Below are 27048 nucleotides of genomic sequence, written 5' to 3'. Positions count from 1 at the left end.
AAACAGTGTTAATTTGTGCGGTATAAAACTTATCCTAAAATAACCATAACAACATACCTGGAATGCTATTTTCTCCTGTTCGAATTGTTCCATCGAATCTTTTTCGACGATAATTTTTTTCAACGACTGATCAACACAATCCATCCAATCGGACATTTCATTGAACTTAGCATAATAAGCTTCCCATTGAGCAGGAATTTTATACAACGAATTCTTGACAGCTTCAATTCTTCTGCATAAAACCACCCATCTATCGTTTGCTTTCTGATATAAATTGGATAATGCAGGATCAAGCGGAAACTTTTCCAAGTAAACACAATTTGTTCTTTCTAATGTTGCTAAAGTATTTTCCACTTCTTGTAAATCGTTGGTTTTGAAAAAATCTACGTTGCGTTGAATAATATTCTCGAAATTTTCGTTGTAGTTAAATGCCTGTTCTTCTGCATTTAATTCTTTCTCGATTTTATAAACATAATTGTAAAATTTGATTTCGTTTGATTTGAATTGAAGTTTGAGCAAAATATTAGGTATTCTGGAAAATGTATCACTCCATTCCTTTTGTATCGATTGCACCTTACTAATCAGCAACCGTTGTTCATTTGGCGGCAAAAATTTTAATAACTCTTCAGTGTACAGTTCAAGTTCTCCGATAATCGACGGATCAGTGTTACTGAAAAATTCAATTTGACTTTCGACATCGATGACTTTATCCAATGGAACGGGCTCCACTTGCCATACACCGGCTTGTCGCAAATAATTCTCAACTTTATTGCGACTTTGAGAAAAATTTTCCCATATCTTCATATTCTCTTGAAGCTTGTATTCCCACTCATTTGCATTATTCATTACATATGCAAAACGTTCATTCAATTGTTTCATACTCGCCGCTGTATCCGTCATATCCACACTATTATCAGTGTTTGACAATTTGAGCAGATTTTGGAAAACATTGTTTTTACTTTCCAGCATTGATTTATAGTACAATGTTCGACTGAAAAACATTTTATGTTTGGAGAGATTATTTGTAGTTTGCTCAGGATCATTGTTAAATGCGTATGAAATAAGCAAGTTCTCCGATTCGTCCAACCAACCTGTAATTTCTTTTTGACCAGATTCTAACGCTTCTTTTTGTGTCAATATTTGATGGAAAAGATGCAATTTCGTTGGTATTTGCGCTCTGATGCATACTAGTGCTTCCTTTTCTTTTTTCATTAAGTTCATCATTCTGTCGACTTCATCTCTCGAATATTCTTTTATGAGAACCTGGAAGCTTCTACTGATAGATTTAAATAGCTCTTCCATTGATTCAATTTCACACGCTATATGCTTCACATCTGTTTCACACTTTTTAATTTCACTCGAGTTTTTTAAATTGTTGCTAGCTAAAATCTGTTCAGCATTTTGTATCCACTCACTCAACTGCGTTGCGTCGGTTTTAAATTTATGTCTGTGTTGAAGAACATCTCCGACGTGAAGGTACTGTTTTGAACTTTGAAAAACTTGTTCCCAGTGAAGCATGATTTGCTTGTATCTGTTATCCATTATAACGGAGGCTTCATAATCACATGTTGATTTCAATATATTGTAAGTATCAGTCAGGACATCACACTTTTCTTTGAATTTACTCAAGTTCTGGAAAAAATAAATTTTCTCATCTTCAGATAGTTTTAAGGCAAGTTCTGCCTCAAATATCCATTTTTCCATTTCATTTGCGAGGCTTTTCCATCTTTGCCAATTATTAATCACATCCTCAAGCATGGTTTCAGTACAAATTAATCGTGCTGATATATTTTTCCAACGTTCCTCGATGTCGCGAAGGAATGTATCAATATCATATACTTCTTTTTTCGATATTTTGCCGTCAATTTTATACTCTTCAATAACTTGTCGCATATCAATAAGAGCCTTTTCGAATTCTTGCATTATGTGATTTCTGGTCACAAAATTTTTTAGCTGATCCAACGATTGCCTTACTATCTCTTCATTGTTGTATTTAACTCCGTTGATTTTGTTTTCCAAAAGGTTTAGAAAAGCAATTAAACAGCATTTGTGTTCGAGAAATTTCAATTTTACCCTTCTCTGTTTTGCCTTAGGTTCAATATCTGTCAATCTCCTTTCGAGGGATTTAATATGATTTTCAAGATTCTTATTAGCAGTATGTTTGGATTTCAGTTCGTTGAATGTTGCTAGCACATCATAATATGCAACGAAAAACTGTTTATGTGCCTCTAGTTTCTTACTTATGAGCGATGCTGTTTCTTCATTCATAATACTCGGAATATCGTCGTCGACCATCAATTTTTCTCCATTGCTCAACCATATACCAATTACTCCAAATTGATCGGGTAAATTATTATCCAGATACCACAGCCAGAGCTGCATATGACGTTCTAATAGTGGCCAGAAAATGTTCAACTTCTGCAACTCAGGTGTACTCCTAGAGGCATAAATGGTTTTGATCTTTTTGAAAACATTCCATTTTTCAGATTTTTTTTGCTCGAACTGTACAAACGCGTCGTAAGAATTCGGATAATTTCCATTCAATCCATCGTAATATCGTACAGCATTTTGAAGCCAAGTGATTAGGTCCAACAGTTCTAGCTCATTTTCGCTTTTGGAGTTTATATTCTGTTAATTAAATTCAAGGAAAAATATACCAAATAAATTTACACTAACGTATAGTTACAAAATATTTACCTTGACATCGGGATATTTATGTAAGAATTGTGCAACATACGTCATTATACTTTTTTCGTCAGGACTATTTACATCGACATCCTCGGCATCGAGTAATCTAGCAATACCTAATTCAGATTCTGCTACGTTAAATGCAGTATCCAAACGATGACGATTATTGTACTGCTTCATTTCAACTATGTTGATGAGATTTGTTTTAATTGAATCGATCAATGATAAGAAGGCAAATCCATCTCGCCAGCTCGCTCCAAAATCATGAACCTCTAATCCGGATTGTCTGAAACATGACATTATTAACATATAGTAAATCGAATGTATTCAATTGTAATACTTTGGTAGTGCGTTGTTTACCCAACTGAGGAGTGTTTTTCTAGGTCCTTGTTTCATCATATCTTGATCTCGTTTAAGGTTAACTTCTTGAGTAGCTTTAGTAGCTTGAGGTGTGTGCGAAGCACTATAACTGTCCAAGCTACTAACCGATCCGCCTAAATTCTCATCCAAGTATTGCAAAATGCGACTATTTTCTTCTATTTGGAAGTATAATATAATTGTCCATATAAGCCCTAGAACAACAGCTGGACGGCCATCGACAATATCAGATGGATTTATGTTGACCAATTTAATTCTCTTGTTGATTAGAAACTGTAATGCTGTATTTATGTTACTTAAATAGTGAGGTCTTCGTAATATCTTTCCTTTTTCCATGGGTAATCGCTCTCCAGATAGAACTTCCAATAACGCCAGTAGTTTAGTGCCATCTTTTAGGTCATGAATCAAATCTTGTATTTTTAACGGAGGATTACGCTGAAAGCAAAAATTTGGAACATAATATAAACATAATGTAAGACTTAGCTCCACATTTAGGTAGTTTAGGGATCGATGGAAATAAATCAATAAATGGCATAAAAATGAATGATAAATAGTTCGCGCCTATTACCCGATTTTAATATTCGAAATAGCGAATCATTTTCAGTTTTGATTCTTTGCTATGTCGTCGTTTCTGTACAAGGAAATCAAATTACCATGTCATTCACTCTTATTCTGAATAACGACGTCTTGATTTTTCGATCGTATTTGTATTTCTAATAGTTCTAATAACGCCAGGAAAATCGAAGGTAACTAGAATTTGATCGAACCATATTCGATCAAAAAATCAAAATATGCAGAATAAGGGTGATTATCATCATCATTACAAGTGACAACTTTTCATTGTAATATGTTCTGAAGTAACAGTTGGCTTTCAAACTAAACGAAATTTTGCAAAAGGATGAACCACTATTTTTAAATTAAAACAGAACATACATTTTTGTTGAAAAGCAATTCTTGTATAGAAAGGGTTTGGAATCACTGTAAAAATCGGCTTTTGAAGTAAGGGACCGAGTGCCAAGGAATATTCGTTTCAGCATATCGAGATCGTAAAATGTCTCTGTTTGTGTGTTTACAAGGCGCAATGTTTTGCATACTTATCCAACTCAGTACCAAAGCACCAAGTTGTCAACCTACCGCACTTTGTGACCCAGAGCGTGAAAATCCCTTTGTGAAAAAAATTAATAAAAACTTAATGCATCAATATACTACTTTTTTTTTTTTTTTTTTCAAATAAAATTTTTTATTAGGCTCATTTGCTTTAGCTTAACGTGGCCGATTGTCTTGTTGTTAGGGGGAGAGAAAGGGATGCCGTATTACGGGGCGGCATACTCCCCAGTTAGTAAGGGGACATAGGGAGGGTGGGACCTACACAGTATTGAATTGAAATTTGAATACATCATTGGTTTGTGGCATACATCTTTTAGACACATTTTGCGTTCGATGAATCTTCATGTTTTTCAGCTTGTAGCAATGAAGAGATTATTCTGGATTGGGATGCTTCGTTGGTGTGTTCTGACGTTTTTGGGTAGCTTCCTGATGTGACGTTTTTGGGTAGCTAGTTGATGTGACGTTTTTGGGTAGCTTCCAGCAACTCAGTCAGTTCAAGGCAGGTGCATGCTCCGAAGCATCGTTTACACAGGCCATACTTCCAGCAACGTAAAGAAGAGTGCGGTAGAGCTGTAGACGAGAAAGAGATAGGGAGAGCACTAAATTTGAGCATTGATAGTTTTCAAGAAGTTATAGATGAGAGTCATATAAGGAAGATTTCGAGTTGCCAAGACGTCGCGGACTGGTACGAAGGGTGGTATACCTCGGGCCCGAAGGGAACCTATGAGTTGGGACCTGGCATCACAATACTCGACACATGTCCAAACAACATGTTCGATGTCATGATAACCCTCACCGCAAACGCAGACACCACTCTCAGCGAGCCCCACACGACGAAGATGCGCGCTGAACATATAATGATTAGACATGAGCCTTGACATTACACGAATAAAGTCTCGGCTCACGTCTAACCCCCGGAACCAAGCTTTCGTCGATACCTGTGGGACTATTGAGTGTAACCATCGTCCCAGAGTTCCACTATTCCATGTATTCTGCCAGCTGGCTAGAGTTTTCTGACGACAGCAACTGAAAAATTCATTGAAGCAGATTGGTCTTTCATAGATATCACCTTCTAGTGCGCCCACCTTGGCTAACGAGTCCGCCCTCTCATTACCCCGTATGGAACAATGTGAGGGGACCCAAACCAAGGTAATCTGGTATGATTTTGCAGATAAAGCACTCAATTGTTCCCGTATTTTCCCCAGGAAATACGGTGAGTGCTTTCCAGGCTTCACTGAACGGAGAGCCTCAATGGAACTGAGACTGTCCGATACAATGAAGTAGTGATCTGTGGGCAGAGTGTCAATGATCTCAAGGGTATACTGAATTGCAGCTAGTTCTGCGACGTAAACTGAAGCTGGATCACTGAGTTTATAGGAAGCGGTGAAATTTACATTGAATATACCGAAGCCAGTGGACCCGTCTAGATATGATCCGTCAGTGTAAAACATTTTATTACAGTCGACTTCTTTAAATTTATTATTAAAAATTTTTGGGATCTCTTGAGGGCGTACAGGATCCGGGATTCCACGAATTTCCTCTTTCATGGATGTGTTGAAAAACACAGTAGAATTAGAAGTATCCACAAAATGAACACGATTGGGAACAAACGAAGAAGGATTTATATTCTGAGCCATGTAGTCAAAATACAAGGACATAAAACGGGTTTGTGAATTAAGCTCGACGAGCTTTTCAAAGTTTTCTATCACCATCGGATTCAAAATGTCGCATCGGATTAGCAGTCGATATGAGAGATCCCAGAACCTGTTTTTCAACGGTAAGACGCCCGCCAGCACTTCAAGACTCATCGTATGGGTTGATTGCATGCAACCCAAGGCAATACGTAAACAACGATACTGAATTCTTTCCAGTTTAATGAAATGAATATTCGTAGCGGAGCGGAAACAGAAACATCCATATTCCATTACTGACAATATCGTCGTTTTGTACAACCTGATCAGGTCTCCTGGGTGAGAGCCCCACCAAGTTCCGGTTATTGTACGAAGGAAATTGATTCTCTGTAGGCATTTTCGTTTCAAATACCTAATGTGACATCCCCAGGTACCTTTGGAATCGAACCAGACCCCGAGATATTTAAATGTGAAAACCTGAGCTATGGTTTCACCCCCTAGTTGAAGCTGTAATTGCGCAGGTTCTCGCTTCCTTGAAAATACAACCAGCTCAGTTTTCTCCGTAGAGAACTCGATACCCATTTGAAAAGCCCATGTCGACAAGTTGTCGAGGGTATCTTGCAATGGTCCTTGGAGATCGGCAGCTTTGGGTCCTATAATAGACACAACACTGTCGTCGGCAAGTTGTCTTAGCGTGCAAGATGTGTTGATACATTCATCAATGTTATTTACGTAAAAGTTGTATAAAAGGGGGCTTAAGCATGAGCCCTGAGGAAGACCCATGTAACTGAATCGCTTTGTCGTCAAATCACCATGCTCAAAATGCATGTGTTTCTCGGACAATAGATTATATAAAAAGTTGTTCAAAACTGGTGAAAGACCATGCTGATGCAACTTCTCAGATAGAACGTTAATGGAAACTGAATCGAATGCCCCCTTGATGTCGAGGAAAACTGATGCCATTTGTTCTTTACGAGCAAATGCCATTTGAATTTGTGTTGAGAGCAACGCTAGACAATCGTTCGTTCCTTTGCCCCTGCGGAACCCAAATTGTGTACCTGAAAGCAATCCATTTGTTTCGACCCAATTGTCTAGACGGAAGAGAATCATTTTCTCCAACAATTTCCGGATACAGGAAAGCATAGCAATCGGCCGATACGAATTGTGATCGGAGGCTGGTTTTCCAGGTTTTTGAATAGTAATAACTCTCACTTCTCTCCATTCGTGTGGGACAATATTACCCTCGAGGAACTTGTTGAATAAATTCAACAAGCGCCTTTTGGCAGAGTCGGGCAGATTTTTCAACAAGTTGAATTTAATTCTGTCTAACCCCGGGGCTCTATTGTTACACGACAAGAGCGCAAGTGAGAACTCTACCATCGAAAACGGTGTTTCGTTTGTATTCAATGTCGCGACGCGGGATATCTTCTGTTCCGGAACAGAATCAGGACATACTTTCTTAGCGAAATCAAATATCCAGCGGTTAGAATATTCCTCGCTTTCGTTCGCGTGATTTCGATTGCGCATGCGACGGGCCGTATTCCAAAGAGTGCTCATTGCTGTTTCTCTCGTTAATCCGTCAACAAACCTTCGCCAGTAACCGCGTTTCTTAGCTTTAATAAGACTTTTCATTTGAAATTCTAACGCCGCGTATTTCCGATAATTATCTGGAGTTCCGTTCTTTCTAAACGAGATGAAGGCTGAAGCTTTTTTCGTTTTCAGCTCTGAGCACTCTTTGTCCCACCATGGGTTGGGAGAACGCATACTAGTTTGCGCGCTAGGTACTCGTTTCGTCTGAGCTTGAATTGCGGTGTCAAGAATCAAGCCAGCCAAAAATGTATACTCTTCCTCCGGAGGAAGCTCCTGTGATGTTTCTAGTTTCTCAGATATCGAGCTCGCGTAACGTTTCCAATCAATGTTTCGTGTGAAATCGTACGAAACATTGATTGTTTCCGATGGTCTTCCACGGTTGGTGATAGAAACTATGATCGGCAAGTGATCGCTACCGTGAGGATCACAGATTACCTTCCACTTGCAATCTAACTGTAGCGAAGTCGAGCAAAGGGATAAATCCAGCGCACTTGGTTGTGCTGGCGGTCTAGGGTTCCGTGTCATTTCTCCCGTGTTTAGAATTGTCAAATTGAAGTTGTCACACAGATCTTGGATTAACGAAGAACGATTATCATCATATAAGCAGCCCCATCCTGTACCATGCGAGTTAAAGTCCCCTAAAACCAGCCGCGGTGAAGGAAGAAGTTCTATGATGTCTGCAAGCCGACGATGCCCTATCGAGACTCTGGGAGGAATGTAGATAGAAGCTATACATAGATCTTTGCCTTTAATATTAATTTGGCAAGCAACAACTTCAATTCCCGGTGTCGAGGGGAGGTTAATACGATAAAATGAATAGCACTTTTTAATCCCTAAAAGTACCCCTCCATAAGAGTCTTCTCGGTCCAGGCGGATTATGTTAAAATTATGGAAGTCGAGGTTGATGTTAGAAGTAAGCCAAGTTTCACTCAAGGAGAATACATCGCAATTATGAGTATGTATTAAGTGTTTGAAAGAATCAAGTTTTGGGATGATACTTCTGCAATTCCACTGAAGCACAATGATCATATCTTCGATTCTCAGTGGTAAATTATCCATCAAAAGATACGATCGCTGCAAGGAGGGGCCATTGTTCAGTCAACTGTTTTAAAAATGTCCTTACTGTTGGCAGTAGAGCAGTTAGGAAGCTTCTCAGAGGATCAGTAATATTGAAGGCTGTTAATATCCAGTCCACGATATCAGAAAATTTCAATAATCCAGCGTTTGTTGGATTTTCTGGTTGTGCTTTGGGGTCATTCGGGTTTTTTGATGCCCCAGGAAGTGCTGGGTACTCCTTATCATCCCTAAGTTTTTTGAACCCAGGAGGTGTTTGCTTCGGTTTTGAGTCAGCACTTTTTGTTTCCGTTTGGTTCTTTTGTGACGAAGAGGACAGTCTGAGGCCTTTACGAGGAAGCTTGGGAGAAGCCAGATTTTGTCTTTTCCTGCTTCCTTCAACCTGTGTGTAGGAAGGTCCTTCGCCTGGGTCGTCAGAGGTATCCTCTTCAACTGGCAAGATTGCAAACGGGTTCTCAGGGGTCGATGGAGTGGTTCTTTTTAAGATTTCCGCATAAGAACGTTTGGAACGTTCTTTCACGGATCGCTTCAATTTCTCCGCACGCTGTATGTACGTAGGGCACACCGAAAGATCATGAGGATTCTCCCCGCAGTAGCAACACTTTTCCACTGCTCTTCTGCAGAGATCGTCCTCATGGGCCTCTCCGCATTTGCCGCATCGCAGTTTGTTGCAACAATAGGTTGCCGTATGACCTAACTGTTTGCAGCTTGTGCAATGCATTACCCGCGGTACATACAGCCGAACAGGTAGACGAACTCCACTCACTACCAAATAATTTGGAAGTGCAGATCCGGCAAAAGTCACGCGAAATGAGTCCGATTGGTAAAATTTACCATCTATCGATTTTGAGTGCAATTGCTTGCACTCCAAAATTTTCACTGGTTGAAGGTCGGGGTTTTTGAAACGGCCTACCCCGTCCTTCATCAGATCTTCGATTGTCAGACTTTCGTCACGGACCACACCGTCGATCTCCACCACATGAGACGGGACGTACACGCGGTACTCCTTCGTGAACAACTCGCTGGTAGCAATCGCGTTTGCTTGCTTCAGGTCGGACACAACAACGCGTAACTTGTTTGGCGAAACCTTATCTATTGTTTTTATTGCCGAGTAATGTTTTTCCAGGTCCCGAGCAATATTTAAAACTCTGAGAGACTTTAATTTGGGCCGGAAGTATACCACCCACGGACCCCCCGAGCCATCGTCTTGGTAAACTTTTTGGCGGGCAGGCAATATCTTAGAGGGAGATGGAGGCATCGGAGAGGGAGATGGTATCGGAGAGGGAGATGGTATCGGAGGGGGAGATGGTATAGGAGGGGTAGATGGCATCTCGGAAGCAAACTCAGCCTCTAAATGTTCTTCGTTCATTCGTTCAGCTTCGCCCTCCTCCGAGACACCCCCACTGTCATCAATATTCATATTTAAAGTGCGGGAGTAAAGAAGTCTCCCGCACTTGAAATGAGAAAGAAAGAAATAAAATGAAAAGAAAATATATGAATAGTAAAAGTTGAAAGAAAAAGTTTGAGAAAATACTTAACAGTATGTCACGGTAAGCTGTTAGGTGAGTTGCTCCTTCACTCCTTCGTTGTGCTTCAGCGTGACCTTGACTCAGGATTTGGCTGCTGCGATGCGGGTAGCAAACAATAGAAATAACTGCTGCCCGATGATAGCACAATAGCGTCTACTGTTGATACCGGTGCACAGACAGAACTCACTTGCGGGGATGCTACTTTTTATCACTTTTATTTAATGCCTATACTACAGCCTCTGCTGTGATAGGCACCTTCGTCTTACCGATGTCGATTGTTAAAAAAACGCGTGTGCTCACTTCGAACATTCGGTTACGAATGAGATTGAAATATACTACTTATCAGCAGTAAGAAATAAATTCGCACTATCGACAGTTCATTGGAAGGGCAATTTTGTTACTTTGCTTGACTTGAAAAACGGAGACTTGAAAAGGAGACTTGATAAACGAACGACACGCCGAGACAAAGAAGACTTGGAAAACGGACGACACGTCGCGCTCCGATCCAATTGTCTAAGAGTCAAAGTCAAATAACTTTGCTTCTGCTAAGAGGTTTAATTTAAGTGGCCTGATAACAAAAATGGCTGTGCTAATGTTACGGTGCTCATCATTAAATTCTGGCCTGGTGCCACACAATTGTGAAAATTATCAACACAATCAAAAATAGTCTAAATTTTACATAATTTACATCGGGCCCGATAATCAACTTTTTAAACATTCCGTGTGAAAAGCCAATAATCGGTTTCACGTACCTGTGAAGTCATTCTTCTGAACAACATTGAGAAAATAAATTGTTGCCTTCAAACATCGCTAAAAAAAGATAAATGTATTATCAACGCAAGCCCATAATTTATTGCGACTATTCACTTTCAAAGATTTTACAAAGCCTGATGGCTAGAGCACTGCATTGGATGAGCTGAAAGTCCGTACAGTTTTTTGGCTTCGGATATTCTGATACGTAACCATGAAAAGTATTGGACAGACTATAAATGCTTCGAAAACAAAATACATGATAGAAGGGACTCTAAAGACGAAACAATACGCCTCCCACCACGAACGGTGGGATAAACGGTTGCAATATCGAGGTGATTGACGAGTTCGTATATTTGGGCTCACTGGTGACCACTGATAATGACACAAGCAGAGGGATTCAGAAACGTATTTTGGCTAGAAATCGTGCGTACTTTAGGCTAAGAAAAACCCTTCGATCGGGTAAAGTACGCTACCATACGAAAATGACCATCTATAAAACGTTGATTAAACCAGTTGTTCTTTATGGCCACAAGACTGGACTATGTTTGCAGAGGATCAACGTGCCCTTAATGTTTTCGAAAGAAAGGTGTAGACCATCTATGGCGGAGTACAGATGGAACACGGAATGTGGAGACGACGTACAAACCACGAATTGTAACAACTGCTAGGAGAACCACCCATCGTACGGACAGCTAAAATTTGACGGCTACGACGGGCTGGGTATGTCCTTAGGATGCCGGACGGCAACCCAGTGAAAATAACTCTTGAATCTGATCCGGAAGGGGATTTACAAAGCAATCAGGGTCTTGAGTAAATACCAGATCTATTATTTGTTTCTGAAGATTCGCCTGAGTTTTTACCCGGTTTTTACATTCAAATTTTTTTACGTTCTTGTAAAAAATATGTTTTTTATTAATTTTTGCATTGCGAATCCGTGTCTGGTTTCTGCACTCAATGTTTTAATCTGGGTTTCGCATTCGAAAATAATATTTAACGAATTCTGTTTCGCCAATACGATTTTTGCATTCTGCCACTCTTTAAACACAATAATATAATAAAATAAATGCTGCCATGAAACTTTCCATCATCTATTATATCTAAAACAATAATGGATTACACAACTTCTCGACAGGCGTGGTATCTAGGTTATGATAGCTAGGTTAAAATCTATACAAAAAATGAATAATGAATGAAATTCACTTCACTTTGCTTATTACCCTGGTTACATACTGCTTGATATTTAACAAATCTTTATTGATTTTTTCGCAGGAACTTTTTATCTACCATATACTATTTTCTATGTGATCCAATACTCTTCGTAAGTCCTCGCCTACCTTTTGAGGTCCAAATGATTGTTGAAATTGCATTAATGAACAATAGAACATTTTGAGCAAAAAACAAAAGCACCTCGAATCAAAATGAAATTTAATAACTGAAAAAATTTCAACGAAGTACACTATCATAAACGTATGAATTAATTCTATTATTTATAGAGCCAAAGTAGTTATTCAGACGTGTAAGTCTTAAATCAAGTGAACAGTTTTCTTACCTTACATAAAAAAGAATTGATCCAGTTTACAAATGTTTTTTTTTGTACTCGTTCTTGTTCATCTGAAAGAAGAGAAATTACACATTGAAAATTGTTATTTATTTCATGAGAGCAGCATATTTTCAGTATTCAAATTTCAATACTATTATTACATAACACGTATCGAAATAATGTAGTACAGAATACGGAATTCCAATACTTAGCGTTGTTTGTCAAGAGAAGAACAAAGTTAGACTGAGGTGTGGTCCGATAGAAAATGTTCGAATGTGCGTATGAAACGCCTTAGAAACGAAATAAATAAACTATCAGAACATCGTTATGCATCAAGTACGATTCATACGATACATTGCTCTTTGTCAACACAAAAGCTATGGTTGCTGGAACTAGTTCAATACTTACAATAACTTGGTGTTGCATTTCGTATGCGATAATTCCGATATTACAATATAGACTACAGAGATAGAAAATTTTACGATAGAAAGAGATAGAAAATTTGAAAACATCTCGTCTCAAAGAATAGACTGTTCTGGGTCAATAAAAACTATTGCATTATGAAGTTTTGAAGCATACTCATATGTAACAAATTAATCAGATTTTTCGTTAAGTAAATATGTTCCTTAAATACTGTCTATACTCGTATATCAGTGCCATTATAAATTTCAACATTTTTAGGTTCTTCTAAGGGGCGGGGAGGATCTAGCACTTTTAAAAAATCATTTTTTATTTTCTTTGTATTTTCTCATAGCACAAAACATTTCATGAATATTCTGTGAAATTTCAAGCCTATCAGTGTTGCTAATAGAGCGAAAACCCAGTGCATGCAGCACATTCTCGAGCGAGTGCGAATACTCGCACTCCTCCGCGCACGCTTATGAGTCACTCACAAAAAGGTGCATTTTAAACACGAGTGGTGTTTGCTTTTGGATACGATAAGTGAGAGTCAGCAGGAGTAAACCTTTACTGCGAGTAGGTTACTGCTGCGAGTCAGCTCACTCTATTTCAAATTATGTCTGATCGCTCGCTGAACTGCGGGCTACAATAGCACTTTTTAAGTCGCTCTATTCTTGCCACCGGGATGGTTTGAAAGCTTGTTTGTGCTCTAGCCGAGTACTGTGCTCCTGTTACCTCTATGTATGAAATTCAAGTTAAGTATGGATATTTTTTAAACTGCTGCATGAAACATGCTTTGTTATTAATTTTTTATTGTCATTATATTTGCTTCTAATCACAACATGATCGAGCTTGATCAGATTGCATATTAATCCTCCGCGCATAGAAAAAACGGTATAAGAGTACGAGCGGCAGTAAAATTGTGATTGGGAGCAAGAGTGTGAGTATTTATGAGGAGCAGCGTAAGTAAGAAGGTGCACGCCGACGAGTTGGCCAACGAAAGAATGAACGGTGGAATATGCACGATAGGAGTGCTCGGTGCTTCATCGTCATTCACAGAAGAGCACTGCGATAACAAAATAAAGGATGAAAATAACCACGGGGAGCACACTCACACGCGAGTTTTAGATGTATTGATGGCACACGAGTGAGAATTAACTGCACAATATGGGCGAGCTTAGCAACACTGGAACAAAACTCAGCAAGTTATGGGCCTTTATCTTTGTTTATCACAGGGCCAAGATTTCTCTTTCGATCGACTTAAAAAATTGACAAACATTCTTGAAGTGTTTCATTATAAAAAATAATTAAAAAAAGCATGATTTTTTTTAACTATTTATTAATTTTAGTTTGACGTAAAGCCGCCATGACTAAGTTCAGTTTTGGCACTGACTGAGCGGAAATATATATTGGAGAAGCCAAGTGAAAGAAAAACTGGTAGGAAAGGGCAGACAATCAATACAACCTTCATAGGGGTCTGTCGCTGACAATGTCCAGCCAGCGACTGGCACCATTAAAGAAGGTGACAAGCGATTATAAATACACTCTCCTACTCAATGCTTGATCGGAGAAATAGGTATAAAGCGAGAGGACTAGTGTTTGATGGACAGAGAAGATGTTTGGATGTAAGGTATCGGTCGGGAGACGGCCAGGATGTAGACCATGTTCGATGTACGTTGCTACTATGTCTGTTTCGAGTTTTAGTGTGGCTAAAGTAAGATCAGAGTGGCGAAATGGTAGCGCGTATGCACGGAATGCATAAGAACGCAGGTTCGAGTCCTGTCTCTGAGCGTATCTTTTTCCAAAAATTCATCTTTTCTGTTAGTTTTTCTTTCACTTGGCTTCTCCAATATATATTTCCGCTCAGTCATTGCAAAAAAAATGATTTTTTTGAAAATGTTAGACCCTACGGGCTCACTTGAGTAATAAATTGTTAATTTTGTTTGTTTTATAGACAAAAAACTTTAAACACGTTTTTCTCGAAAGCAAGTTTTGAAAGTCCGTGTCCATCGTCATTCAAAAACTACTGAACCGTTTTTTTTTTTCAAATTTTACACACACTTTCTACATATAAAAAACCAGACCCCAACGTTTTCCTATTCGTTGTTTGTTACTTCGGGGAGGTCTTACAGCTGGCCGATTTTTTCGTGAAAAATCATAGTTTTCACTTTTAAAAACCACCAAAAATTAAAAAAAATAAAACAAACATAACCGTTTGGATCTAGAAAAACTTCTACTCTATCTATGCTGCTGTGATTTGTTTAATTCTGATTAGTCTGCGCTGAAATACAGTGGACACCGCAAAACATGATTTTTAAGAAGCGTTCTTAAAAATACCTATTTCTCAATATTTTTCCACAAAAAATTACAAAATTTTGTACGAATGATGCTTTTTATCATGCAAAACATTTCAATTTATTTTGTTGCACAATAATTCTGAAAAAAAAAAACTCTCGAAAACCAAGATTTGCAATCATAATTTTTATAATTTTTATAGCTTTATAATGAAACTTCTATGGAACCATGTTTATTTTGGGAACTAAATGAAACAACTAAATTTACTTAAAATTTCTAAAGCCTTGACATTATGATTTTCCACAACTGTCCTACAGTAGAATTGCCGAAACATCATGCCCAAACTTGATTTGTTTGAAGTTCTATTACATAGCCAAAAATGCGATGTGTATGCATTGAACAAAACATGGCTTACATCAAACATATCATTTAATTTTTGTGATTTCAACATTATTCGCCTCGATCGAGACTCTCCGTATGGTGGAGTACTTTTACGAATTCAAAAATGCTATTCCCTCTATAGATTAAACATCTTATCAGCTGTCAGCATTGAAGTTGTTGATTATCAAATGAACATTAAAGGTAAAGCTGATCAGAAGAGAATGTCTATAGAATACCATATAATGTCATTCTATTCAGGATAGCAAAATAGTTTTATTTGGTATTGATTAGGTTGATTTAAGAGCTAAAAGACCAAAATTTAATACCAAATTTAAACTATTCATACCAGATTCATAGAAAGTTGAGCTATTTAAGATACCAAAACAATACAACAAGAATATTAGTTTATACACAATTTGTTTTTTGATTTCTATTTCAACCCAATTTCGATTACTACGATTCAGTCGTGCTGATCTAAAAAAAGAATCACAACCTTAATGTATTTATAGCCAACATTTACTTTTTTGAAAATTTTCAAAAGAAAATAATTGGGTGAAGAGCTCAATTGCATACTTGAAGGCTAATTAGTTATGAAATTTATTGAACATGTTTGTTAATGATGAAACAGTTTCGAACCTACGCTGTTGAAGTGGAAGTCGGTAGCTTCAACGCAAGGCCATGGTATCCGATTGATAGTGATTTTTCCACTCACTAGCCATTATATTATAAGCCCTACTAAATGAATTCATCACACAGATATGAGAACGCTTTCATCGTTCAGAACTAATTGGCTCAGGTGGCACGTCTAGATGTTTTCATTTCTTTTTTTACGACGTTTTGTCTTTCGTGGTAATGAATAATCAATTTGCAAAATCTGGTCTGCGTTTACTATTTTTAATCTAAAAACAAAATCAATCATTTCTCGAGCATAAAAAAAATACTTTGCAAATGTTGAATGAGAATTAGATGATACAGATATTAAATTTACTTCGATGCCTTTCTCATATAGAAGGGCTATACAATCACTGCGAAATTAGACTTTTCAACCGAGGCCCGGAGGGCCGAATGTCATATACCATTCGATTCAGATGTGGTCACTCACTTTTCTCACTTGACAGATGTGGTCACTCACTTTTCTCGGAAAAGTGGGTACCAGTAGTTGCGAATTATGTTTATATGCCCACAAACTAACAAGCTCTGAAACCTAGAAGAATTTATCAAACAGTTTTATGGGATGTTTTTGATCATCGTTTGTTAAAAAATAAACATGAAATTGGTAATTTTCCACTTATCACACTTTAGTTCCGGAACCGAAAGTCGGATTCGGATAAAAAGTTCTAGAATTTTTTAGAAAACTATAAGACTTTTTATTTGAAACTTAGATTGTGAAAATCGGTTAAGCCGTTTCCGAGGAAGCTGATTGCACATATGTTCTCTAATTTTCATATATTACCCTGTAACTCCGAAACCGGAAGTTGGATCCAAATGTAATTCAATAGCAGGCTATGGGACCATAAGTGCATATTTTTCCCATGTATCTCCGGAATCGGAATTCGGATCGGGATGAATTCAATAGCAGGCTATGGAACCATAAGACCTTTCATTTGAATCTAAGTTTGTGAAAATCGACTCGGCCATCTCCGAGTAAAGTGAGTACATATTTTTGTTACAAACATACACACACACAGACACCGAGCTGAATCGAATGATATATGACATTCGGCCCTCCGGGCCTCGGTTAAAAAGTCGGTTTTCACAGTGATTGTATAGCCTTTCTATATGAGAAAGGCAAAAAATGTATTATGCAATAGAAATCTACAAAATTCTTTTCTAAACTTTTTTTTTTAAATTATAGTGTTTCGGGGAATTTCTGCTGTAATATATAGAAAAAAATAAATAACCGGTTTTTCTATGAAAATTCAACGTTTACTTACTATCACTTATTATTTGCATGAGTTGCTCTTAGGTATTGAAAAACGTTTATCGGTGTCAGAGGTTCTTATTTTATTTCATCAATAAATGTGAAGCAAAAATATACAAATTATAAATGAGACTAATGGACATGCATTCCTAGTGCATTCATGAGATTCTCAAATATGTAGTAGAAACTACTATTTTTCAAGTGAATTTAGTATAAAACTACGTAGAATTGAATGAGTACCTGTTCATTGCACTACGAAACTATTATATTGTTATTCTACGTCGCTTATTTTGCGGTACACTACAGTAGTTTTGAATGTTTTGACAGATTGAAGAAATTTTTTTTGGTAGATATTACAGTGGTTCGACAAAACAAAAAGAGAAAATATTTCCAATATTCATGGAACTGGCATGGAGTAAGACTCGTTCCCAAAAACACATTTTGTAAAGACTCTACAGAATATATGTTGACCGGAATCCATTTCGTCTTTTCCATTTAGAAAGAGGCCTTTTTGTAAATGTTGCTGAAGGACACACTATGAGAAAATCATGTAAATTAACGTCTCAATTTAATTAAATTTACAACTAAAATTATGTGCAAATTTATCATGTCACTAAATTAACCCCAATTTTTTATATGTCAATGATGAATACAATTAAATATAGAAAAAGCGTATATTTGAATGCAGAAACTGAACACAGACTCAAAACAACTAAAATCGTTTATAAAACATATATATTTTGCGAGAACCGAACAAATATTTTTATCGAAAGAACAAGTTTAATTTTGATCGAATTTCGCTGCGAACGAACAGTTTGTTTATTTGTGCTGCTTTCCTGAACGACAATCGTCCAAAAGTAATCGGATGAAGGTATTTGTTTCGGAAGAACCAGCTAACCAGAAGTTATAAACATATTTTTTGCATACAATTTTGTTGTCCGGTTCTAGAAATGAAGATGTTTTCTAACAATTTTTGCATTGAATATGCGATCCAAGACTGTTTTTTACACCCTATGTTTTAATCCGGCGTTTGTATTTGAAAATATTTAAACGAGTTATACTAGTACTTCTCCGATTTTTTCACTGATTTGCAAATTTACATTCGCTGATTATTGTGTTTTGCCTTTCTAATATAGAAATGTTATGCAATCACTGTGAAAACCGACTATTGAACCGAACCCCAGAGGGTCGAGTGTTATATACCACTCGAATTCGTTCGTCGAGATCGGCAAAGTCTGTACGTGTGTGCACAACAAATTGAATTCACTTTCTCTGGCTGCACAAATTTTCATAAGCTTAGATTCATATGAAAGGTCTGGTGATCCTATAGAATGCTCAAGAATCTTAGTTGAATCCGAGTTCCGGTTACGGAGTTACAGGGAGATAAGTGCGAAAATTGTAAAGAGCCCATCATAAATATTACTGTGGAGCTCTAAAAACAACTGTTCATTAAATAGGAAAATTCTTTCGAACATAATCTAGTAGTTCATAAACTGGAAGTTTATCCACAACGATTTCAGGGATTCGGTATGAAACCGTAAAACTTTTCCTTCGATTCTATAAATCGATTTGGCCATCTTGAAGGAAAATAAGGTAGATCCGTTTTGCAGTTTTCGACCACTATTTCCAATACTTCCGAAACCTAATTACGAGACCGAGAATTTTTTGAGACCTTTAAAGCTTACCCGCACTATTCCGGGACGGATGAAGTGAGCGTTTCGTTGGTTAAAGTCACCGTATATGTGTAACTTAACTTCTGGTTCCATATTCGACATAATTTTTTCTACGGTTTGAAAGAATAGTTCGAAAGTTGTTTTGTTAGCATTTTCAGGGGGAAAATACACAGAAGCAAAAACATTTTTTTGTCCTGATATAAATACTTTGGTCCAAACATCTTCAAATTCTTTGTGTTTATTTGTTTCAATTTTGTCGAACGAAAAACCAGCACTTGCTGCAATGAAGACTTCACCTCCAGATTTTTTGTTGGATAGTGCTAAGTTACGGTCATGCCGGAATACGTTATAGTTATTTCCAAAAATTTCGTCGCATTTTACACTTTCGTACGCACAAAATGAGTGTGAAGAATCTGCAGAGCAATTGTTGCAGAAGCCTTGATATTACATTTTGTAGACATTCGATTTCAATTGACTTCGCAAACGATTCAGAGTGTATGGCTGGTACTATGGTCCTACTGACACTAAGAATCCTACCAGGTCGGAACTTCAACATACGACAAGTGCCCTTTGCGTTTAAACGGGTTGTGGCGTGAATACTTAAGCGCACCTTCATGTGAGTAAACCAACTTTGCAATGCTCGATTGCGGGCCCCCCGAAACTTGGTCATACCTGAAAATAAACTACACTGGCTACACTGGAATGTAAACACGAAAGGAAGTAAGAGAGACTAGATGAAAGCTATACTATAATTACTGTTTTTGAGAAGAATAGTCCAGCCACAGTTTCGAGTAATTGGCAGTGAATAACAGTTTATATAAAGCTAGTTGAATTTCCGTTTAATCAGGTACGATCAATAGATTATATATGTTTTGAATTGATTGAAATTTGAATGATTGTAAATAAATGTAGAATTAACTCTTTAGATTCGTAAGATCAGTTGCACGAGCCTAACCTTAACAGAGCAGGCGTGACATGTAACAAACCGCAAACTACTAATTGATCAGTTCGGAGATACTAAACGTAAGAAAAATTACATATTTATATATACACATGAACTCACAGCATAAATCATGATTCCTCCACAGGAAAATTATAATCTTTCGTTGAATATAATCACAGGTGTTTTATTTCTTCGGGATTATCGTTTCGGAAAAGTCTCTATGGTCGTTAGCCCTCGCTAACAATTTATAATTTTCGTTTACATAAGTAAACCAAGCGAACGGTCATGTCAAGTCGAAAACTACGCTCAAAACGATCGAATATAAAGGTCGCCGGGAAAGGTGCGAACGGTGATGTGCAAACGATAGTGACGGAAGATGCAAACGAAACCATATTCAGACAAGCCTGCCGGGCGTGCCGTGAACTAGATACGGATGAGATGGTGATGTGTGATAGTTGCTCTAAATGGTACCATTTTCATTGTGTAGGTGTTACGCAGGAAATCGAGAATTTTCCCTGGAGATGTTCCAAATGCACTGACGCAAACGGAGTTCAGGAAACAAGTTCGACTGTTAACGTTTCTCATCACAGTGATAAAAATGCACGGGAGCGAACCACTCAAAAACCATCTTCAAAAATATCGCCAAAGCAGAAGCATCAGCTGGATAGTTCGGATAAAAATCAACCAGTAGATGTTTCATTGCCAAGCCATTCATTCAAAACAGCCGGACTGGAACAGCAGAAAGCCGATTTAACTTCAGTTGACGCCGTTCGGATGTGGACAGAACTGCGAAAGTCGATAGTTAGTGGAGCTCCATCTGTCGCGTCTAGCCGTTCGTCGCAAGCACTTGCAAGACTGCAAATACAGAGATTAGAAGACATGAGAGAAGTGGAACGACGTGAAGCTGAGTGCCAACGGGTGATCGCAGCAGAGGAAGCGAGAAGAGAGAAGGATTTTCTGGAACGGAAGTATCAATTACTCGAGCAGGCTATGAGCGAAGGCAGTTCAATCAAAGCAGCATCGGAACCTGGGGAGGATAATTGGCTGCCGGAAGAATATCAACAGGAAACTCCAGATAATGTTAGCAATTATTCTGTATCACACGAACCGGGTCCCCCAGATCCATTTCCTGCACCATCGTCTTCAATGTCGTGTCTGAACCGCAACATCACGCTGAATGTGACTCCCAGCAAAAACCACCCACGAGACACAACCCGTAGGCAACTGAATCTGAGTGTATGCCACCTTCGAAAGATTTCGATTGCGCAAAAACATAATCCGCCAGCAAATCCAACTAATTTAACGTCGCCTTTAATAATGAATTCAGCACCACGGGAATTTCATCCAAATAACTCGCGACTATCGCAAGATGGTCAGGATTCACGATGCATCTCAAATCGAGAGTACCGAGATGGATTGGATTATTCGTCGGACAGGAAACGGAATGTACCCCATCCATCATCAATGCGTAACTGTCACTCCGATGGCTATGAGCAAGATAAATCACTATCTATTTCTCGTGAACAGTTAGCCGCTCGTCAAGCCATTGCTAAAGATTTGCCTACGTTCTCAGGAAATCCTGAAGAATGGCCATTGTTCGTTTCCACCTTTAATAGTACGACAGCAATGTGCGGGTTCACGAACGAGGAGAATATTGTCCGGCTTCAACGCTGTCTCAAAGGCCGCGCTTATGAAGCGGTAAGGTGCAGATTGATGCATCCTTCCAATGTAAACGGTGTAATGTCTACGCTAAAGATGCTCTTTGGGCAACCGGAGGTAATTGTGAATTCGATGATATCCAAGATCAACTCTATGCCAGCTCTAAAGGAGAACAAGCTCGAAACTCTCGTGGATTTCGCCGTCAACGTTGAAAACTTCTGTGCTACAGTCGATGCTTGCGGACTCGAAGAATATTTTTATAATGTAACCTTTCTTCATCAATTAGTAAACAAGCTGCCAGCGTCAATAAAATTAAACTGGGCCCAATACAGACGGTCGCTTCCCATAATCAATCTTCCATCCTTCAGTAACTGGTTGTACTCACTTGCCGAAGCAGCCAGTGCAGTTACATTCTCAAGTATCATTCCTGAAATCAAGAATACACGCAATGACTCACGAGCAATCAGAAAAAGTAACTCATATCTCAATGCGCATTCTGAACAGCTGTCTCCAGATCATCAGCCAGCAGTGTTATCCAACGCGAAACCACCGACCAATTGTTGTCTGGTATGCAAAGGAAACTGTAAGTCGATCGCCAAATGCAGACGATTTCTAGAATTCTCTCGTGATTCCCGTTGGTCAACCGTTCGAGACCTGGGGCTTTGCCGTAGATGCCTACGTCAGCATAAAGGAGGTTGTCAGACCAGGATGTGTGGCAAGAACGGTTGCGAACTAAAACACCACGAGCTGCTACACAATGATCTGAAACACACGACATCGCCTCAGGCAGTCTCTTCGAATTCTTGTGATCAAATTTCTCCAACTAAGCGTGACGATCTTCCCAAATCAAACTCTATTACATCGGAACATGGATGTCACACTCATCAGGTTTCATCTAACAACGCTTTATTCCGCTATTTACCGGTAGTGCTTCATGGAAAGCAACGTTCAGTTCAAACATTTGCGTTTCTTGATGACGGATCGGAGCTTACACTACTTGATAGCGATTTGGCAGATGACTTACAACTTGAAGGAAATATAGAGCCCTTGTGTTTACGTTGGACAGGAGGAGCTACACGCCGTGAGGATCGTTCAAGGAGTGTCCGACTGGAAGTAGCCTCCAAACATGAGCCGTTTAGGAGGTATAGTTTACACGGTGTACGCACAGTTAAAGAACTGCTTCTTCCCCCGCAAACTATGAATATAGAAGAGCTAACTACGCGGTACCCACATCTCAGTGGCCTGCCAATTGCTTCGTACCGAGACATTCGCCCAAGGATTTTGATTGGAATCAGGCATCAACATTTGAGTTTAGTACGAAAGAGTCGTGAAGGAGCTCCACATCAGCCAGTAGCCGTTAAAACCCGGTTAGGGTGGACTGTGTGCGGAGGGGGCAATTCAGACGAAGTTTCAAGCCTCGTACATTCCGTATTCCACGTGTGTTCTTGTAAATCATCAACGGATGAAGACCTCCACAAAGCGATGAAAGAATATTTCACAATCGATGGTCTTGGTGTTACTCAGCCGAAAAGAATTCTTCTCTCTGCAGAGGACGAGCGAGCACGATCATTGCTTCAAACTTGTACCGTATTCAAAGGAGATCGTTATGAAACTGGCCTGTTGTGGCGCTATGAAAACGTTCGTTTGCCAGACAGCTATCCTATGGCTCTACGGCGGCTGCAATGCCTGAAAAAACGGATGGATAAGGATCCAGAACTGGCTGAAACTCTGAATCAAAAAATCACCGACCTTGTTACAAAGGGATACGCGAGAAAACTTACGGAGCAAGAACTAAATCAAGCTTTCCCGCGAGTCTGGTATTTGCCAATATTCCCGGTGACTAATATCCACAAACCTGGGAAAATCCGTATGGTATGGGACGCGGCTGCAGCAGCCTACGGAGTAACACTGAACTCGGTTCTATTGAAAGGGCCTGATTTGCTCTGTGATCTGTTCAACATACTGATCCGATTTCGGGAAGGCAAGATCGCGCTGACCGGAGACGTACGTGAAATGTTTTTGCAAGTTCTTATACGAGCTGAAGATCAGCAATGTCAGCGTTTCCTCTGGTACGACGATAACGGTGAAGTAGTTGTTTACATCCTAAAGGTCATGACGTTCGGAGCGTGTTGCTCCCCTAGTACGGCGCATTTTATAAAAAATTTAAACGCCGATCGATTCATAGCGAAGTTTCCAGATGCTGTTGAAGTGATCCAGAAACGTCACTACGTCGACGATATGCTGGTTAGTGTTGCGACGCATCAGCAAGCAATTGAACTCGCTAAACAGGTGAAGCAAATACATGCCGATGGCGGATTCGAGATCCGTAACTGGATAAGCAACTCCGAACAGGTTACTAAGGCGTTACAAGAGAAACGGACGGAGGAGAAGAGCCTTGACCTCTCTCCTGAATTTTCTACAGAAAAGGTTCTCGGCATGTGGTGGTGTACTTCTTCGGATACATTCACGTATAAGATTGGTTGGAATCGTTATGGTCGTGCTCTGTTAGAAGGTGAAATTCATCCAACAAAAAGGGATATGCTGCGTGTTCTGATGTCTATTTTCGATCCTCTTGGTTTGATCGCACATTTTCTCATGTACTTAAAAGTCATCCTCCAAGATGTTTGGCGTGCCGGAATTGATTGGGACGACCGAATCGACGACACACTGTTCGAAAAGTGGCAGAGATGGCTTCAAATGCTTCCAAGAGTCGAAATTAGTATTCCTCGGTGCTACTTCAGTCACACAGATGCTGTTGGCGAAAATATTCAGCTCCTCACGTTCGTAGATGCTGGCGACAATGGCATTGCAGCAGCGTGTTATTTGCGCGTCGTTCAGGACGGCATTGTTGAGTGCAGACTAGTTGCCGCGAAAACTAGAGTCGCTCCATTAAAGTATATGTCAACGCCTAAACTTGAGCTCCAAGCAGCGTTAGTGGGCGCGCGACTATCTCGATCAGTTTCCGAAGCTCTTGTTATCAAATTCTCTCGAAAAATGTTTTGGTCAGACTCACAGGACGTAATATGTTGGATCAAGTCGGATCACCGCCGTTATTCACAGTTTGTGGCATTCCGAGTTAGTGAAATACTGGAGACGACAGAGATGAGCAAATGGAGATACGTTCCTACCGATTTAAACGTGGCAGACGATGGGACTAAATGGAAAGGGGTTCCTGATTTAACTTCAAAGGCAAGATGGTTTAACGGTCCTAAATTTCTTTATCAATCAGACGAATGTTGGCCAGTTTCGTGTAACAACTCGTTGGCTACAGAGCTAGAACTACGTCCGAGCGTATTAGTTCACCCTGTCGCAGCAGTGCCCGCGGTATGCGTTACCGACTTTTCTTCTTGGAATCGGTTAGTTAATGTCGTTGCTCTGGTACGCAGATTTGTGAAAAATTGCAAACTAAAACTCAAGAAAAGTTCAATCGTGATTGGGCCACTTTCAAGCCAAGAAATATCTTCCTCAGCTCATTATTTAATCCGTCAAGCGCAGCAGGAGGCCTATCAAGACGAAATTACCGTCTTAAAACAATCACAGCAAGATCTAGAGCGTTCTACAGCGCGGATTCCCACTACAAGTTCAATTTATAAGAAATCACCGTGGATAGACCAGAATTCGATTTTGAGAATGCGAGGCCGCATCGCCGACTACGCTACAGAGGATGCAAAGAATCCGATAATTCTGCCCCGTGACCACCATACCACCAAGTTGATCGTTGCACATTATCACCAAAAATATCACCACCAGAATCACGAGACCGTGATTAACGAAATTCGCCAGAAATACAGCATTCCCAAACTCCGTGCGACATACTCCAAAGTAAAAAGAGACTGTCAGCGATGTATGAACTACAGAGTACTCCCGCAAGTTCCAATCATGGCCGACTTACCATCAGCACGCCTGGATGCCTTCACGCGCCCTTTCACGCATGTTGGCGTCGATTTCTTCGGACCGTACGAGATCGTCATAGGACGTCGAGCAGAAAAGCGTTGGGGGATGCTGGCAACGTGTCTCACAGTTCGGGCGATTCACATCGAGGTTGTGAACTCACTTAGTTCTGACTCGTGCATAATGGCACTTAGAAATTTTGTGGCAAGGAGAGGTAAACCGAGAACCTTTTACAGTGATCGTGGCACTAATTTTGTCGGTGCAAACCGTGTTATCAAAGAAGCAGAAGGTTCTATCAACCATGAAGAATTGATGAGAGAATTCACCGACGCGGAAACTAGCTGGACGTTTCTACCTCCTTCTTCTCCTCATATGGGTGGGAGTTGGGAACGCCTGATTGGGTGCGTTAAAAAGAACTTGATGGTAGTTCTGCATGCTCGGAAGCTCAGTGACGAAGTTCTGCGAAACGTGTTAACAGAAGTTGAAAATGTCGTAAACTCTCGACCGTTGACACATGTTCCCGTTGACGATGATTCAGCGCCTGCTTTGACCCCGAATCATTTCCTGCTGGGATCATCCAACGGAGTTAAACCGTTAAGCACTATCGTCGATACTGATGCCGTGCTTCGTCCAAGCTGGCGATTATCTCAGGTTCAAGCAAATCGTTTTTGGACACGTTGGGTAACTGATTATCTGCCAGAAATAACCCGTCGTACGAAATGGTTCAACTATACGAAACCGATCCAGCCGGATGATGTTGTAGTGATTGTCGACCCGCAATCGCCTAGGAGCTGCTGGCCAAAGGGGAGAATTATTTGCACTCAACCGGGCCGAGACGGTCTACCAAGATCAGCGACTGTAAGGACTTCGGCCGGCATTTATGAACGACCAGTTGCCAAGTTGGCCATACTAGACGTGCGGCGCGACGTTGTGTAAGCGAACTGGTGTCCAGCGTACCTGGGGGGAGTGTGGCGTGAATACTTAAGCGCACCTTCATGTGAGTAAACCAACTTTGCAATGCTCGATTGCGGGTCCCCCGAAACTTGGTCATACCTGAAAATAAACTACACTGGCTACACTGGAATGTAAACACGAAAGGAAGTAAGAGAGACTAGATGAAAGCTATACTATAATTACTGTTTTTGAGAAGAATAGTCCAGCCACAGTTTCGAGTAATTGGCAGTGAATAACAGTTTATATAAAGCTAGTTGAATTTCCGTTTAATCAGGTACGATCAATAGATTATATATGTTTTGAATTGATTGAAATTTGAATGATTGTAAATAAATGTAGAATTAACTCTTTAGATTCGTAAGATCAGTTGCACGAGCCTAACCTTAACAGAGCAGGCGTGACATGTAACAAACCGCAAACTACTAATTGATCAGTTCGGAGATATTAAACGTAAGAAAAATTACATATTTATATATACACATGAACTCACAGCATAAATCATGATTCCTCCACAGGAAAATTATAATCTTTCGTTGAATATAATCACAGGTGTTTTATTTCTTCGGGATTATCGTTTCGGAAAAGTCTCTATGGTCGTTAGCCCTCGCTAACACGGGTGTTACAGAAGGTTTTTTTTAACAT

The 27048-nt window shown here is 39.5% G+C and overlaps 1 protein-coding gene across 8 annotated transcripts in view; it reads right to left on the bottom strand.

Moving 5' to 3' along the window:
• The window catches only part of LOC131432189 (muscle-specific protein 300 kDa), a 98409-nt gene that overhangs the window by 61674 nt on the left and 9687 nt on the right, over positions 1 to 27048 (bottom strand). For all 8 annotated transcript variants that reach the window (XM_058598322.1, XM_058598314.1, XM_058598318.1 and 5 more), the window contains exons 2-5: positions 12300 to 12361; positions 3029 to 3501; positions 2698 to 2974; positions 58 to 2628 (exon numbers count right to left, since the gene is read on the bottom strand). In XM_058598322.1, coding sequence (XP_058454305.1) covers positions 58 to 2628; positions 2698 to 2974; positions 3029 to 3501; positions 12300 to 12361 — 3383 coding nt within the window. The remainder of the gene's footprint in view (positions 1 to 57; positions 2629 to 2697; positions 2975 to 3028; positions 3502 to 12299; positions 12362 to 27048) is intronic.

This window comes from Malaya genurostris, chromosome 2 (assembly GCF_030247185.1).
Source record: "Malaya genurostris strain Urasoe2022 chromosome 2, Malgen_1.1, whole genome shotgun sequence".
NCBI lineage: Eukaryota > Metazoa > Arthropoda > Insecta > Diptera > Culicidae > Malaya > Malaya genurostris.
This window is presented reverse-complemented; position numbering and strand designations above follow the sequence as displayed.